The 16,645-nt window shown below is 38.1% G+C and overlaps 1 protein-coding gene across 1 annotated transcript in view; it reads right to left on the bottom strand.

Moving 5' to 3' along the window:
• The window catches only part of LOC122119928 (vomeronasal type-2 receptor 116-like), a gene marked incomplete at its 3' end in the record, with an annotated part of 50,280 nt that extends 34,464 nt beyond the window's left edge, over nucleotides 1-15,816 (bottom strand). The window contains exons 1-8 of the mRNA XM_042693979.1: nucleotides 15,765-15,816; nucleotides 9,075-9,216; nucleotides 6,546-6,840; nucleotides 5,312-5,474; nucleotides 4,779-4,885; nucleotides 3,423-3,650; nucleotides 1,993-2,116; nucleotides 780-1,359 (exon numbers count right to left, since the gene is read on the bottom strand). Of these exons, the coding sequence (XP_042549913.1) occupies nucleotides 780-1,359; nucleotides 1,993-2,116; nucleotides 3,423-3,650; nucleotides 4,779-4,885; nucleotides 5,312-5,474; nucleotides 6,546-6,840; nucleotides 9,075-9,216; nucleotides 15,765-15,816 (1,691 nt within the window). The remainder of the gene's footprint in view (nucleotides 1-779; nucleotides 1,360-1,992; nucleotides 2,117-3,422; nucleotides 3,651-4,778; nucleotides 4,886-5,311; nucleotides 5,475-6,545; nucleotides 6,841-9,074; nucleotides 9,217-15,764) is intronic.
• Nucleotides 15,817-16,645: the final 829 nt, after the last annotated feature.

Below are 16,645 nucleotides of genomic sequence, written 5' to 3'. Positions count from 1 at the left end.
ATTATTGGGAAAGTAAAATATGTGATTGGAATAGTATCAGTAATAGTATTAATATTAAACAAAACAATCTCTAAGGATAATATAAAAAGATGAAACTTTGTAAAGAGAAAAATGTAAGGAAATGAACTAGAGGATTCTGAAACATGGTAGTGTGCAGACAGGAATTTAGTATACCTAAAAATCTAGAAAAATGAGTGAGAAAGACAATAGTGAAAAGACACCATCAAGAGGGCATAATAGGATTGAGTGCAGAATAAAAAGGAAGAACCAAAAGTATATGAGAAATAATTCATTTTAGGTGATCGCCGCTGCTTGAGAATACCACTACTAGAAAAAGAAACTACTGGCCTTTATTCACTGAGGTAAAAACCTCATCATACAAACAAATATGACAATGGAAAGTTGATAGAGATTTAGATCAGGCCATCTATATACCAATCAAACATATGAGCTCACTCTTAAGAAGGCTTATTTCTTCTACTATGTCTTTTATCCCTAAAGTCATGCAGAGAATTTCTATTTGGCATTAACAAGATGTTGTAACACTTTGGGGCAAAAATGCAGCCTAGGAGCCCTGAACCAGAGGCCAAGATGGAGAAGACCTCCACAGCCACCATTACCTTCCCCTTGGCACTGTGGTAGACAGGCAGGAAAGTGACCCACACACTACAGAACACCAGCATGCTGAAGGTCAGGAACTTGGCCTCATTGAAGGTGTCAGGCAGGTTTCTGGCCAGAAAAGCCATGGTGAAGCTAGACAGGGCCAGAAAGCCAAGGGCCAGAAGGCAGTGAGGGAGCCCTTGGTGCATAGGATGATGATGTGACCATGTTCAGAGTGTGCATCTGTATCCACAAATGGAGGAGAAGTTCCCAGCCAGAGTCCACACAGAGTCACCTGGATGAGGGTGCAGATGGAGATGATGAAGTTAGGAGCTCCTGAGACCAGCAGCCATCTCATCCTTCTCCCTGGGGAAGTGGCCTTGAAGGCCAGAACCACAGTCACTGTTTTGGCCAACACTGTGGAAATAGCCACAGTGAACACAATTCCAAAGGCAGTTTGCTGCAGGATGCAGGTGACTGTGTTGGGTCGGCCAAGAAACAGCAAGGAACAGAAGATAAGAGAGATGAGTAGGATGTAGCTGAGAGCCCTGTTATTGGCCTTGACAATGGCAGTGTCATGCTGTTTCACAAACATCCCAAGAACAACAGCAGTGAGCATAGAGAAGCAAAGAGCCATGCAGGCCAGAGCCATGCCCAAGGGGTCTCCAAAATCCAGGAAACTTGCAGCTCTCAGGAGACACTGTGTTCTCTGTGTGTTAGCATACTGATGATCTGGGCACTTCACACACTGGTTCATATCTGATAAGAAGTGTAAAGTACAATTACTTCTTGGTTTGAACTTCCTTTTCATCAAAGGTATTAGCAAATTGTTTACTTAGGTGTAATCCTAACATAATCTACCATAGTGCCAGCACTGACTGGCAAAAAATCATTTTTGTTTCTTTGCTAAACCATAAGATCTTCCCCCTTGCACCTTTTTCAGTATTGAGGCTTTTTTTGTTCAGTTTTTTTTTCCTTCAAGTGTTATCACAAGTACTGATAAGGTGCTATTTGGAGTATTCTAATATCCTAATAACAATTTTCTACACTTTTGCTCACACTAACAGTTAGAATTGTGCAGATTTCTGCAATCCTATTGAAAATTGTAAATAATGCAGCTTTCAATTCCCTACACATCTCTGAAAAAGATTAATTTTGTTCCTGTGGCAACGTCCTTGAATTCATTTCATTATATTGATCTATCCAACTAATCTGTGAGTATTTAAGAAAAGAGAAACCACTCTTGGACACTATATTCATGCTCCCTTCTTAAATGGAATCCCCCTTTTCTGAGCTCTTGCTAATTGTCATGAGCAGTTCTGGGTACTGACATGTTTGGATTGACGAAAACAAAGGAGAGATGAACAATTTCTTCATAAGTCATGGACTTACCTGTTCCATTAGCAATCTCATTCTCTGGGCAAAGATTACAATCAAAAAAACAAGCAGCCTTTTCCTCTTGAAGAGATGTCCTGAATCCAGGACCACAACTCTCACTGCAGGGAGAGTGAGGAGTCTGAGGAAAATCAGGTCTGTGTCAGTAACTAACACTCCAAAAAGTCCATTGTTTTAAAGAATTGTATTAATAAAAATAATGTTTCTTGCATTTATAAGATTATCTCTTTGTTTCTTTGTATGTCCCTCCCCCACAGTATAACCTCTGCTTTCACTATATTTGATGTCGGTATAACTTGTGGAGGAGATGGGGAAAAACAAGTCGTTTAAGGATACAGTTGAACCTGTTGCAACAATGAGAAGTACAAGTTGTCATGTCGAAAACAAACTTTACAACGTTGGTGCGGGGGGAGGGGGGGAGGGAGGGAAGATTGGGGGGGTGGGGGGGAGGCTAGGAAGGGATGAGAAGGGTAAACAAAGGAGGAGGCTGCAATACTTGATAAGAAATTCACGCATTATCCTGCCCATGTAATTGTAACCCCTCTGTACAGAACGTTCCCAAAAACATAAAATTAAATTAAAAAATAATAATAATGTTTCTATGCAGGTAAGTGAAGGTGATTAATTAAATTCTGTTATCAAAACCATATGTCATGATTCCAAAAGGCTTTTGTGCTACAACTTTTATTTCTAACCTGTTGAACTATTGAAAAGTATGGGATCTTTAAAAGGTAGAAACTTATGGTGAGAAAGTAAGTCCCAATGTAGATCCCTATAGAATTTCCTTGAATTCATGTCATTATATTCTGTCTCCTACTTATCTGTGACATGGTGACGAGCAAGAAGGAGATATCCCTTTTAGAGTGTTGTGTGAACCCCAGAACCATTATATCTTCCTCTTCATTTTCCAGTGGCCATGAACACACAATCTTCTCACAGTCATATTCAATTAGTCTCACCAAAGATGCCCAATTAGCAGATCAGTTATCAATTGAATGAAACCTCCATAGACACAAGAGAGCAAAGAAACATCCTAACCACATAAAATGATTTTTCATGTACTTTATCACAGTGTTAGGAACCAATACGAAATGTACAATTTTTTATTTTATGATAATATGATAAGTCAATATTTACAAACACATGTAATGTGTTTGGTGCTGATTCAGGGCACTGGCCTTCAGTTTTTGAACAAGGTTAGAACTCTAGCAGTTTAGTCATAGCTCCACTTCCAGATTTTTGTGGTTAATTGGAGATAAGTCCAAACTTTCCTGTTTGGACTGACTTTAAACCGTGATGTTCACATCACAGATATCTGATTTGCTAGCATTATGGTAGAAAGCTAGCACTCAATCAGGTATAAATTTCAAGGGTAAATTTTGCTTATATGTACGTCCTTAAAGTCATTATTATTAGATCCAACTCACCTCCATAGTACGTATGGCCCACTCTACCATATCTTCAGATAAAGAGAGTTGATTACCATGCAGAGCATATGGAGAAAACTTTCCTACTTTCACTGTAAGTTGAAGACCTTCTGGAAAATTCCAACTGTTCAGAATGTCATACTCTGGTTCTAATTTTCTTTTCTCAACCAAAATCATTTCATCTCCAGCAGGATTGTAAAATTGTATGTTCTTTATAAAAAGGTGCAACTAAAAGAGATGCATCATTGTATGGTAAAGAAAAGCTCCTGGTTGCCTTTAATCTCCAATTCTGAATTCTAGAATAGCACAGACAGCAATGAAGTATTCCGGAAGAAAATCCATGGAGGAATATAAATAACCGTCCTGAATCCTTGTCACTCAGAAAAGGAGTAGAAGGCCTTTTAATGGAGAAATCAATACCAGGCAAATAGGCATGAATAAGACAATTTTTCTGTTACCAACCTCCATTGTTTTTATGAATTATTATTTGAGCTTGCTAAATTTTTATGCCAAAATTAAATGAAATTAGATGACTTATGAAAAATATGGATTAAAAATACTGTTTGGTAGGTCATCCTTTGCAATTACTGAAATAATTTAGGGAAAAGCTGAATTTACACTTTTGAAAACAGTAACTATGAACATGTTAAAGTTATTTGTAACTAAATGAATTCATAAACTAGGTGTTGGTAGCTCACACCTGTAATCCTAGCTACTCAGGAACCTAAGATCTGAGGATCATGATTTGAAGCCAAGCCAGAGAAAAAAGTCCATGAGACACTTATCTTCAATAAACCACTCAGAAAATGACAGAAGTACAGCTGTGGCTCAAGTGGTAGAGCACTATCCTTGAGCACAAAAAGACACAGAAACAGCATCCAGGCCCTAAACTCAAGCTCCAAGACAAGCAAAAATATATCTTTCTGGTTTCTAACACTAAATATGAAATACATGTATGTATGTATGTATATGTGTATGTGTGTGAATATACATATGTATATGTATATATATATGAATCTATGTATGTATGTGTGTATTCTCAGTAGTTTATATTGTATCCCGTCACTGACCTGGCCTGTTTTTTCTTAAGAGCAATGAACACATGTGTAGAGTTCCTCACCAAAATTTCACCCATAATTTACTAGGTTTTGAAAAACATCTGAAATATTTAATTTTATACATTAAGAAACCCTCTAGGAAGTGTCTTTGCTCATGGTGTATGCACTGAAATATAGAAGAAATTACCTGTGCAGGGGAAGGCACTGTTTCTTTACTACTTCCCATTGTTTGAAATTCTGTTTGATGAAGAAGAATCTAATGGAGAGCCTGGGCCACAGTATACACAGAATTGTATACATTATAACTGTCTCCAGACACAGTCTTGTCAAAAATATTCCCAGGCAACCAATCCAAAGAGGCATCATGAAGACAATTGTCCCATGTTACACAGTCAGACTCAGAATCTGAACAATTAAAAGACACAAACCATAGCCTAGCAAGAAGAAAGTCTTCTGGGTATTTGGAAGGATTAACTGCCTTAATAAAATCTGTGAATCCAGAAACATCTGCATGATGGTGTGAAAAAATGAGAGGTACATGGAATGAGCCTAGCATGAAATAGTTCCTTCTCGTGGTTAAATCCCACTGTGAGTTCATGATGCAAACTTTTCCTTTTATTACAAGTTGCTCAAAGCACATTATTAAATCTAGTAGTGACTCGTTATCACCATATAACATGGGGACATTTGCTGAAGATTTATTTATCTGACTATATATTGTCATGAATTTGAATAACTGCGAGACGAACTTGCTTGAAATCACTAGCTCATAGGCTATGCAAACTCTGTTCTTAGCCATTTCTTCTTTCAATTTAACAAGAACCCACAAACCATTCTCATCCTTTGATGTCAACAGTCCCACCCAGTTCCAGTTGAAGTGAAGCAGTAAAGAGACCATGGCAGTGGCTATTGATGTGTCCTTTGGGGCCATCTGATGCAGAGTAGGAAACTTCTTATGGTCACTTAGGGCCTGATCAAAAGGCCCAAAGGTAAACTAAATGGAAAGAAAATTGGATGCTCCATGAATGAGAAGATTGCCATCCATCACAATCTTAATCTTCAAGTATGTTAAGAACCAGTTGAAGTAGGTGAAAGGTATATTTTTGTTTTAGTTTCAGAGAAAAAAATCAATCTTTTTATGAAATACATATTTATTTGTATGTCTCTTGTTCTTTGTCAACATTTCCATTAACTACTCCCATGTCTATCAGCCCAACCAATTCCCTGATTTTCCTAATTGTATTTTCACATATGTACATTTAATATTATGTTTCTTCACCCATCCATTCCCTGTTATTCTGACTTTTTCCAGTAACAACTAACCCCCTCAGAGAAGATATGCTTCAGCTTTGTAGTATTCATAATTTTATATTCAGTAGATCAGAAAGGGTTATTCCATGGAATTCTACCCCCATATATGCCATACTTTAGTCCAATTAATCATGTGTATATTTATATATAGAAATGGCTACATACATGTTCCATATTTATTTTATATGACATCTTCATAATTTGGTTCTAGCTTTTGAATATGAGAGAACACATCTCCCCTTTATCATTCTGAGCCTGACATGTCATTAAACATAAAATCTTGTCCACATGCACGTGTGTGTGTGCACATGCATGCCAGTACAAGGGCATGAATTCAGGCCTCATGCACTTTCTTGGCTTTTGCCCTCAATGTTGGTGCTCTACTATTTGAGCTACACATTCATTGACTGGTGTTACTGGTTAATTGGGGATAAAAGATTCCAGAACAGCTGGGATTACAAGTGTGAGTCACCAGTACCCTGCCCAGCATATCTACACACTTCAAAGTCATTTTGCACTTTCTGACTTTTTAAAGTATTGTTTAGACTTGAAACAAAAAATAATCCACTTGTTTGTGTGCATCTTCCATCTCGTTTTCCAAAGAGTGGGAATATAAAAATCTGCATATCCTTGAGTACTTACTATTTGATACCACCAAATTTGATAGGTTCATAACACCAGGCTCTTATCATTCTTTCCTAAAACCTGGAATAGCACCTAATTAGACGTTTTTATATTTCCCCACTAAGTTCACCTTCACGTGTGGAAATCTGTAGAGTTCCAGCAATGTCCCAATGCAGGCAGATGTTATTCCTAATGGTCCTGTTAGTGCTGCTATAGACTTGCTGTCTCTTCTGCAGGAGTAGTTTGGAATCTTGTATTTCCCAAAGAGCCAAATGAAGGGATTCTTATATACTTCCCAAACTTCAAAGCAAATATTATAGATATCAGATCCAAGAGTCAAGTTATGTAAAAGTTCAGAGTTTTCGTTGATCTCCTCAATAGCAAAAGCCAAGGCCAACACAAGTTGATAGGTCTTGAAGATAAGCCTGCATAATGAACATAGAAATTTAGAAGGAATATTTCAAAAATTATGACTTTTATGGCCCCACCACCGACCAAAATACATATACATATATACACATTTATTCATACTTATATATACAAGAATGTAGACCTTGTACTTGTCATATCATAACATAATAAAAGTAGAGCTCAACAACAGACTCCATCACAGATAATACACAAACTCATGGAAACAGAGTAATTTATTGCTGAGAACCAGTAGGTCATCAAAGAGATAAGTGGTGAAATTTAATCATTTTCAGGGTTCAAAGTAAATGAAGACACAAAAGACCGAATCCTTTGGGAGACAGCAAGACAGTACTCAGAGTAAAATTTATATCCATACATGCTCGCATCAACAAATTAGAAAAATCTCAAATCAATATCCTAATGAAGCAACTCAAGCTTCTAGACAAAGCAGAGCAAGTCAAACCCAAAACCAGTAGACAGAAGAAAATATTTAGGGCAGAATTAAATGAATTACAGACTTTAAAAAATGCAGAGAATCCACAAATGCTAAAGATGATTTTTTGAAAAAAATTAACAACATTGACAGGACCATGTCCAAATTAATTAATTAAAAAAAGAAGCTACCCAAATAAATAATAGTAGAGATTACAGGGGGAAATCACCACATATGCAAGCAAAATTCAGAATATTCTAAGCAAATAGGTGAAAAGCTTCTATGGCAACAAATATGATAATCAGGTAGAAATGGATATATTCCTATACAAAATACATATTCAAACTGTATCTGGAAGACATAAACCAAATAAACAGACCCAGCACCAGCAATGAGATTGAATTGGCGATAACTGACCTTCCAGGAAGAGCCCAAGACCAAATTCTGTAAGACTTTTGAAGGAAAATTAACACTCCTCAAACTCTTCAATGAAATAGCAAGGGAAGGAACACTGCCAAACTCATTCTATGAAGCCATCATCACACTTATCCCCACATTAGATAAGGACACATGAAGGAAAGAGAACTGTAGACCTATCTCCTTGATATACATTGTTGTAACGCTCCTCCATAAAATTTAGAAAATGATCAAGAAGATCATACAGGCTGACTGAATGGGATTTATCTCAGGGATGCAAAGCTAGATTAACAAATATAAATTAGGGGCTGGGAAGGTGGCTCAGTGGTAGAGCGCTTGCCTTGCATGCACGAGGCCCTGGGTTCGATTCCTTAGCACCACATAAGCAAAAAGAAAAAAGCCGGAAGTGGCGCTCTGGCTCAAGTGGTAGAGCGCTAGCCTTGAGCTGAAGAGCTGAGGGACAGCATCCAGGCCCAGAGTTCAGGCCCACGACCGGACCCCCCCCCCCCCAAAAAAAAAAAAAAAAAAGAAAAACAAATATAAATTAATTCACATACTACCACAGATCAACTGAAGCAAGGACAACAACCACATAAGTATCTAATTAGATGCAGATAAAGCCTTTGAAAAAATCCAACACATTATCTACCTCTGGAGAAGCTAGAATCCATGGACCATTCCTCAGTATAAGAAAGGGTATGTATGAGAAATCTACAGTCAGTTTTACACTTAAAGGTGAAAAAACTAAAGGCATTTCTCCTAATACCAGAAATAATAGAAGGATATACTCTCTCTTTTCTCTTCAACATAGTACTGGAATTCCTAGCAAGCGAAATAGGCAAGAGAAAACCATACAGAGAATCCAAATATGGAAAGAAGGAGTAAAACTATCACTTTCTACAGATGACATAATCCTGTAGTTGAGGAACCCCAAAATCTCCTTCCACAGCTTAAGAAGATGATGCAAAACTTGGTTAAAATAGACAGGTATAAAATCAACCCAAAAAATTAATATTTTTATGCCATGATCAAGAAGATCAAGGCTGAAATCAGAAAAGAAACTCCATTTAAAATAGCATTAAAAAATACAAAATACATAGGAGTTAACCAAAGAGGTGAAGGAACTCTATAGTGAAAAGTTTTAAATTTTCAAAAGCAAAATTGAAGAAGTCTTAGGAGGATGGAAAGATAATCTGAGCCCCTGGATTGGAAGACTTAACATTGTGAAAATGACAATACTGCCCAAAGCAAATTACAAATTCAATGCAATATCCATTAAAATCCCAACAAATTTGTTTAAAGATATGGAAAGAGCAGCCAAAAAATTCAAATAACAGAAGACCCTGGATTGCAAGGCAAGTCTTAGAAAGTGGAACATTGTAAGAGGAATAACAATACCAAATTTCAAACTCAATTACAGAACCATGGTAATGAAAACAGCTTAGTGGCAGCACAAAATAGGTCTGATGACCCATGCAACAGATTAGAAGACCTGGAATTGAACTCAGGGAACTATCAGCATTTAAATTTGATAAAGGAGCTAAAATAAAGATAGACAGAAAAATAGTCTCTTCAACAAAATGGTGCAACAATCTAAAAAAAATAAAATTTGAAAATTGTATCAAAATTACTGGTAAAAGTGAGTACACAAGCGAGCTGAAAATGTTCTAGCATTGTAAGTGGGCTAGAAAAACCATATAATTCTTATGAAGTTGGAAAAATTATCTAGTATTTACAATAGAACAGTGTAAAATTATAATATATGATGGGAAGACAACAATGCAGTTGCAATCGTCATTTGTATGTCTTTAATATTTTACCTTAAAGTATTTTTTTGGGGGGGGTCTGGTCGTGGGGCCTGAACTCTGGGCCTGGGCGCTGTCCCTCAGCTCTTCAGCTCAAGACTAGCGCTCTACCACTTGAGCCACAGCGCCACTTCCGGCTTTTTTCTTTTTGCTTATGTGGTGCTGAGGAATCAAACCCAGGGCCTTATGCATGCAAGGCAAGCACTCTACCACTGAGCCACCTTCCCAGCCCTACCTTAAAGTATTAAACGAAAATTTTGATTAGTGAACAGTCTTAAGCCAGAGAATTACACCAAGTGTGCCATCACAGTACAGAGTTAGGCCAGAGAGGGAAAATACAGGCAAGGAGACATATCTGAGCACTTGCTAGCCGCCACAGTTGCACTTGCAGTGGTTGCGGTAGCAATCCTAGCCACCATACCTACAACACAGAGAGGCCGGGACAAAGAAGCCAGATGCAGCAGGTGAGCAGATTCTACTCAACACCAACAAGAACTGACAAGGAGCAGATATCGTCATCCTGCAGATCGAAAACCAGAGACAACCCAGGAACCAACACTTCTGCATGAGTAGAACCCTGACATCCTCACTCCTTCTCAGGGAGCAGAGGAGGGAAGTCCACCCCTCCCCCACCCACTACCAGGTATCTCAATCTTTGATACTGGCAAAGGTTGGGCTGAGCAGCTAGCTCCAACTCCGGCCTTCAGAAAAAACAAAAGAGTCATTTAGCACATCAAAGGAACCTGCCCTGCCCTGCCAGGCCTAACTCCACTCAGGGGAAAGTCACCCAGCCCAGGCAGAGACAACTCCACCCCCAGAGAAGTGGCTTTCCTCACTGGGTAAAAAGAGCCAGAGGCTACCCCTCCCTACAGCAGCCTAAACAATCAATTGAAATTCAGTAAACATAAACCCTGAGAATGGCTCCAGGTTGGGTTCTGTGAGTGTCTCAGAAGCTAGCCCCTCAGGGAAAAGCTACTGTTTGCTGAAAGGCTTCAACTCTACCCAGAACCTATCCTCATCACAGCATCTCCAAACTAGACGGAACAGCTATCTCCCTCTTTTGTGAAACTCAAAGCAGAACTCCCTCCCATTGAACTAGCCTGGGGTAAATCCTGGGTAAAACAGAGCATTTTTTCTGCCAGCCCAAACAAACGGACTTCATTAACCAATCAAGCCACAGGAAAACCAAATACCACAAGCAGACCAGAGACTCCACCAAGAGGCTGGTGATACAGGATCTTCACATCCACCCCCACCAAAAAGAAAAAAAAAAAAAGAACTCTATTTTTGCATCTTTTTTTAATTTTTAAGTTTTTTTAAATAGTTTTTGATTAACTTTTTTTTCCTTTTCTTCCTCTTATTTTTATTTTAGGTGTATATATGTGTGTGCACTTTTTAAAAAAATATCTACTGACCCTTTGGTCCTTTTTTTCTCTTTCTTTCTCGTTCTTTTTACTTTTTCATCTCTTTCGCTCTTTTTTGCATGATTTAATTGCTTTTCTGCTCATCCTTAGATATACTCGTCATCGATTATTAGACCTTATCCTCCATTGGGTACACACTTAATCCAGAAATTTGTTACTCAATTCAAAACCTCTTAGGCTTAAATTACTAAATAGCAGTATGCTTTCTTTATACCTATACAATTTATTAAGTATTTTATTTTTTAGTTTTTCATGTCTCCTTTCTATCCCTCCCCTTCTCTAATCCTATCCCCATTCTTCTCTCAATATTACTTTCTTAAATGTGCATAATTTTTAAGTGTTTCACTTTTTAAATTTAATTTTTTGTTTTTCCATTTTTTTCTTGTCTATTTTTTTCTTTTTTTTTTCTTCTATTTCTCCTATCATTCTGTCCTATCCATTTGCCTCTTTGAGATTAGGACTTGGCTAATTTCACTCTCCTTTTACCTTTGCACATCCCTCTAACTCTATTTTCCCCCACATTTCTCTCTAAACCTAATAATTTCTGGTTTGCCAAATTTTACTTTGCTGTTCTTAGCTCATTAATACATAGTTGTTTGATGGTGAATAGACTGTATCTGTGGAACTAGATTGTATCTGCAGACTTTTGAGTATGTAATTACAGGATTTGGTTGATGCTTGCTTAAAATGGTGTTCTAGCACAAAACTGGTGTTACTTTCATAGCAAATGGGCAGAACAAGCCAGAAAAAACCACAAGAAAAATGGCAAGTCCAGGTATCTCAACTCCCACTCATGATAATAAGGGGACAGAACAGTTAATGAATAATCCAGAGGAGCACTACAAACACTACAGGTAAACATGGTGAATGAAAAGAGTGAAAACCAGCAAAGGACTCAGTGGGAGTATGATAGGGAGAGAAAGGATGCAAAGCAAAGATTAATACAGGAAGTTCATGAGCATGAAGAATCTACTCAAAGTTTGACACAGAAATTGCATGAGCAGGTTGAGAACACTCAAAGAGAAATAAAAGAATTGCATGAGCAGGCAGAGAACAGTCAAAGAGATAGACAGGAATTGCATGAGTTGGCTGAGAAAAGACAAAGTGAAAGTCAGGAACGGTGTGAGCAGGCTGAGAACACTCAAAGAGAACTACAGGAATTGCATGAACGTGATGAAGCTAATCAAAGAGTAATACAGGAATTGCGAGAGAGGGATGGAAATAGGCAAAGATCAATAGAGGCATACAAGGAATCCTTAAACAGACACCTGAAAGAAATTAGGGAGATTACAAAGGGAATGCTGATGGAGCCCAACAGAAGGAATGGCAGTCCAAGGAAATATAACCAATCAACTAAGTGATTTGAGAAGAAACACTGAACACCAAATTAAGGAAGTTTAGAAGTTAATATAAGATCTAAAAGAGAGTTCCAACAAAGAATTTGAAGTCATTAAAGCTGACCAATTATAAGGAAAAGAAATAAAAAACAAAGTAGAAAGTCTTGACACTAGGATAGTCCATGCAGAAGATCAAATCTAGGGGACTGAAGACAGCCTAGATATTATAGAGAAAGAACATAGAGCTTTCCAATAAATTCTAAGAAATATGATAGATTTATTCAACATTTGGAAAACACCATCAGAAGGCCTAATCTGAGGAAAGTGGGTGTAGAGGAGTACCTAGAGACAGAAGTTAATGGTCTAGGAAAGTTGTTTAACAGGATTCTAGCAGAGAACTTCCCAAACATGCAACAAGATAGGCCTACTCATATACAAGAAGCTTTTAGAACTCCAAATAGACCAGACCAGAACAGGACATCCCACCATCACATTATAATCCGCACAGGATCAATTCAGACCAAAGAAAAGATCCTTAAAGATGTCAAGGAGAAAAGATCAATCACCTATGAAGGGAAACCAATTAGAATCACTTCATATTTCTCAGCAGAGACAATCAAACCAAGAAGAGCCTGAAATGATGTATGCCATGCCCTAAGGACAAACAACTACCAACCAAGAATACTGTACCCAGCTAAACTCTCCTTCATAACCGAAGGTCAAATAAAAACCTTCCATAGCAAAGAAAAACTGAAACAATATATCTTCACCAAACCAGCCCTACAAAAGATCCTTAAAGATGTCCTACACATAGAAAACTAACAAGACTACAATAAAGGCCAAGAAACCGCACCCAAACTGAAAATTCAAGAACCATAGGAGGAACCCAGTTGTTGCAACCCCCAAGAAGGTGGATAAAATGACAGTAACGCCCAAATACCTCAAGTCCTATCTCTCAACATTAATGGACTTAACTCACCAATTAAGCGAAATAGACTGTCTAGTTGGATTAAAAAACAAGATCCTTCTATCTGCTGCGTAAGGAGTTACAAGTTGCCCATAAAAGCAAACACATTTTGAAAGAGAAAGGCTGTAACAAAATCTACCGAGCAAACGGCCCCCATAAACAGACAGGAGGTGCAATTCTAATATCAGATAAAATAGACTTTAAATTAAAATTATTGAGAAGAGATAAAGAAGGTTGCTACGTTCTAATTATGGGATCTCTCCTTCAGGAAGATATTATAATTCTTAATATCTATTTGCCAAAAAAGGGAGCACCCAAATTTATCCAAGAAACACTTCCCTCAAATCTCACATAGATCCAAAGACTTTAATTGTTGGGGACTTTAACACACCATTATCCCCACTAGATAGATCAACTCAGCAAAAACTCAACAGAGAAACCCCACATCTAAAAAACGGCATAGATCAACTAGATTTAACAAACATCTACCTAATATTTCACCCAGCAGCATCAGAATACATAGAACATAGCACATAGAACATTTTACAAAATAGACACATTTTAGGTCACAAAGCAAAGTTATCCAAATACATTGCATTCTCTTGGACCACAAGGGAATAAAATTAGAACTCAACACCAAAAGCCATCAAAGAAATTCCTGTAACACATGGAGGCTGAACAATACACTGGTGAACCACCAGTAGGTCATGGAAGAAATTAGAAAGGAAATTCAAATGTTCATGATAGTCAACAAAAATGAGCACACAAATAACCAGCTCCTCTGGGACACAGCTAAGGCAGTACTCAGGGGCAAGTTTATAGCTCTGAGTTCCTATATCAACAAATTGGAGAGATCTGAAACCAACAATTTAATGAGATATCTGAGCCTCCTTGAAAAAGAGCAGCAAGAAAAACCCCAATCCAGTAGACAGAAAGAAATAATTAAAATTAAATCAGAATTAAATGAATTAGAATCCAAAAAAAAAATAGAAATAATCAAGAAAACAAAGAGTTGGTTCTTCAAAACAATTAACAAAATTGACAGACGCTTAGCAAATCTAATCAGAAAAAGAAGAGAACACACACAAATAAATAAACTCAGAGATTAGAATGGAAATATCACCACAGGAAAAAACCAAAATTCAGAACACTATAAGGGATTACTTCTCAAAACTTTATGCTAATAAGTTTGAGAACTTAGCAGAAATGGACATTTTCCTTGGGAATATCGACATGCCAAAAATAAACCAAGATGAGTTAAACCATCTTAACAGGCCCATATCAAGCATTGAAATAGAAACAGCAATAAGATATCTCCCATCTAAGAAGAGAACAGGACCAGATGGATTGACAGTGGAATTCTACAAGGACTTCAAAGCAGAGCTCACACCAACGCTCCTCCAACTCTTCAAAGAAATTGAAAGAGAAAGTTCACTACTGAACTCTTTCTATGAGCCATCATAACCCAAATCCCAAAACAGGCTAGAACTCATCAAAGAAAAAGAACTATAGACCCATTTCTTTGATGAACATTGATGCAAAACTTCCAACAAAATTTTGGCCAATCAACTTCAACAATTCATCCAAAAAAATCATACACTATGATCAAACAGGATTCATTTCAGAGATGCAAAGCTGTTTCAATATACGCAAATCAATTAATATAATTCATCACATCAACAAGAACAAGGATAAGAACCACATGGTTATCTCAATAGATGCAAAAAATTCATTTGACAAGATCCAACATCCCTTTATGATGAAAGTTCTGGAAAAATTAGGAATCCATGGAACATTCCTCAATACAATAAAGGCTGTATATGACAAACCTACAGCCAGCATTATACTTAATGGTGAATAACTAAAGCCATTTCCTCTTAACTCAGGAATAAGACAAAGATGTCCACTCTCTCTACGTCCCTTCAGTCTAGTATTAGAATGCCTCTCTACAGCAACAAGACAAGATGCAAACATAAAGGGGATCGAAATAGGGAAAGATGAAATAAAATTCTCCCTCTTTGCACATGACATGATCTTGTATTTAAAGAATCCCACGGACTCCACTCCCAAATTACTCAAGCTGATTCAAAACTTTGGCAAAGTAGCAGGTTATAAAATTAAACCTCAAAAATCAGTGGCTTTTTTGTATGCCAACAATGAGAAAAGCATGGATGAAATTAGAAAAACAACTCCATTCGTAATAGCCCCACAAAAAATAAAATACCTGGGAATTAACTTAACCAAAGAAGTGAAGGACCTCTCTGGTGAAAACTTTAAAAACCTAAAAAAGGAAATCAAAACAGAACTTTGAAAGTGGCAAAAACTTCCATACTCCTGGATTGGAAGGATCAACATCTTAAAAATGGCAATACTAGAGTTCTGGGAAGATGGCAGAGGAGAAGCTGGAGGCTAAACAAGCTCTTGCATAGAAAGCAGTTTTAGAGTTCCAGTGAACAGTCCTATGTCAGAGAATCACACCGAGTGTGCCTTCACAGGACAGAGAGTTAGACCAGAGAGAGAAAATACAGGCAAGGAGACATTCCCTGAGCACTTGCCAGCAGCTGCCGCGGCAGCAGTAGCAGTGGCGGTGGCGACTACAGCCGCCATACCTGAATGACAGAGAGTCTGGGACGAAGGAGCCAGACGCGGCGGGCAAGCGGATTCCACTCAACACCACCCCCAGTACTGGAGATCTCCATCTTAGATACCGACAAAGCTCGGGGCAGCTGCTAGCTCCAACTTAGACCCTGGAATAAATCTAGAGTCATCTAGCAGGTGACAAGAGCCTAACCTGACCTGCCAGACTCAGCTCCACCCAAAGAAAAGTCACCCAGCTTGGGCGCCAGCCCCAGAAGTGGCTTTCTTCACCGGGTAATCAGAGCCAGAGGCTGCCCCTCCCTTTAGCAGCCTGGACAATCAACTGTAATTCAGTAAACAGAAACCCTGAGAGTGGCTCCAGGCTGGGCTCTGTGAGTTTCTCACAAACCAGCCCCCGGGGAAAAGCTACTGTTTGCTGAAAGGCCTCAACTCTACCCAGAACCTAGCCTCATCACAGCATCTCCAAACTCGAGGAAAAAGCCATCTCCTCCCATTGAAATAACCTGGGAGGAGGATCGCAGAGGATTTTTCTGCCTGTTCAAAGAAACTGACCTAAGTAACCAACCAAGCCACAGGAACACAAGCAGACCAGAGACTCCAACAAGAGGCTGGTTACCGACACAAGGGAGACACAGGATTTTTCCCACCCCTCCCAAAAAAATCAAAAAACTTTTTAATTTTTACCTTTTTGAAAAAAAATTGTTTTCTAGTAATTTTTTTTTCCTCTTAGAATTTTATTTTAGGGGTATAACTGTGTGTGCGTTTTTCTTCCCTTTTTTGTTTTTGTTTTTGTTTTGTTTTGTTTTTTGTTTAGCTCTACTGAACTTCTGATCTTTTT

Source organism: Dipodomys spectabilis, unplaced genomic scaffold, assembly GCF_019054845.1.
Source record: "Dipodomys spectabilis isolate Male_0828 unplaced genomic scaffold, ASM1905484v1 ptg000173l, whole genome shotgun sequence".
Taxonomy (NCBI): Eukaryota; Metazoa; Chordata; class Mammalia; order Rodentia; family Heteromyidae; genus Dipodomys; species Dipodomys spectabilis.
The sequence above is the reverse complement of the archived record's forward strand: the minus strand, read 5'-3'. Positions and strand labels throughout refer to the sequence as shown.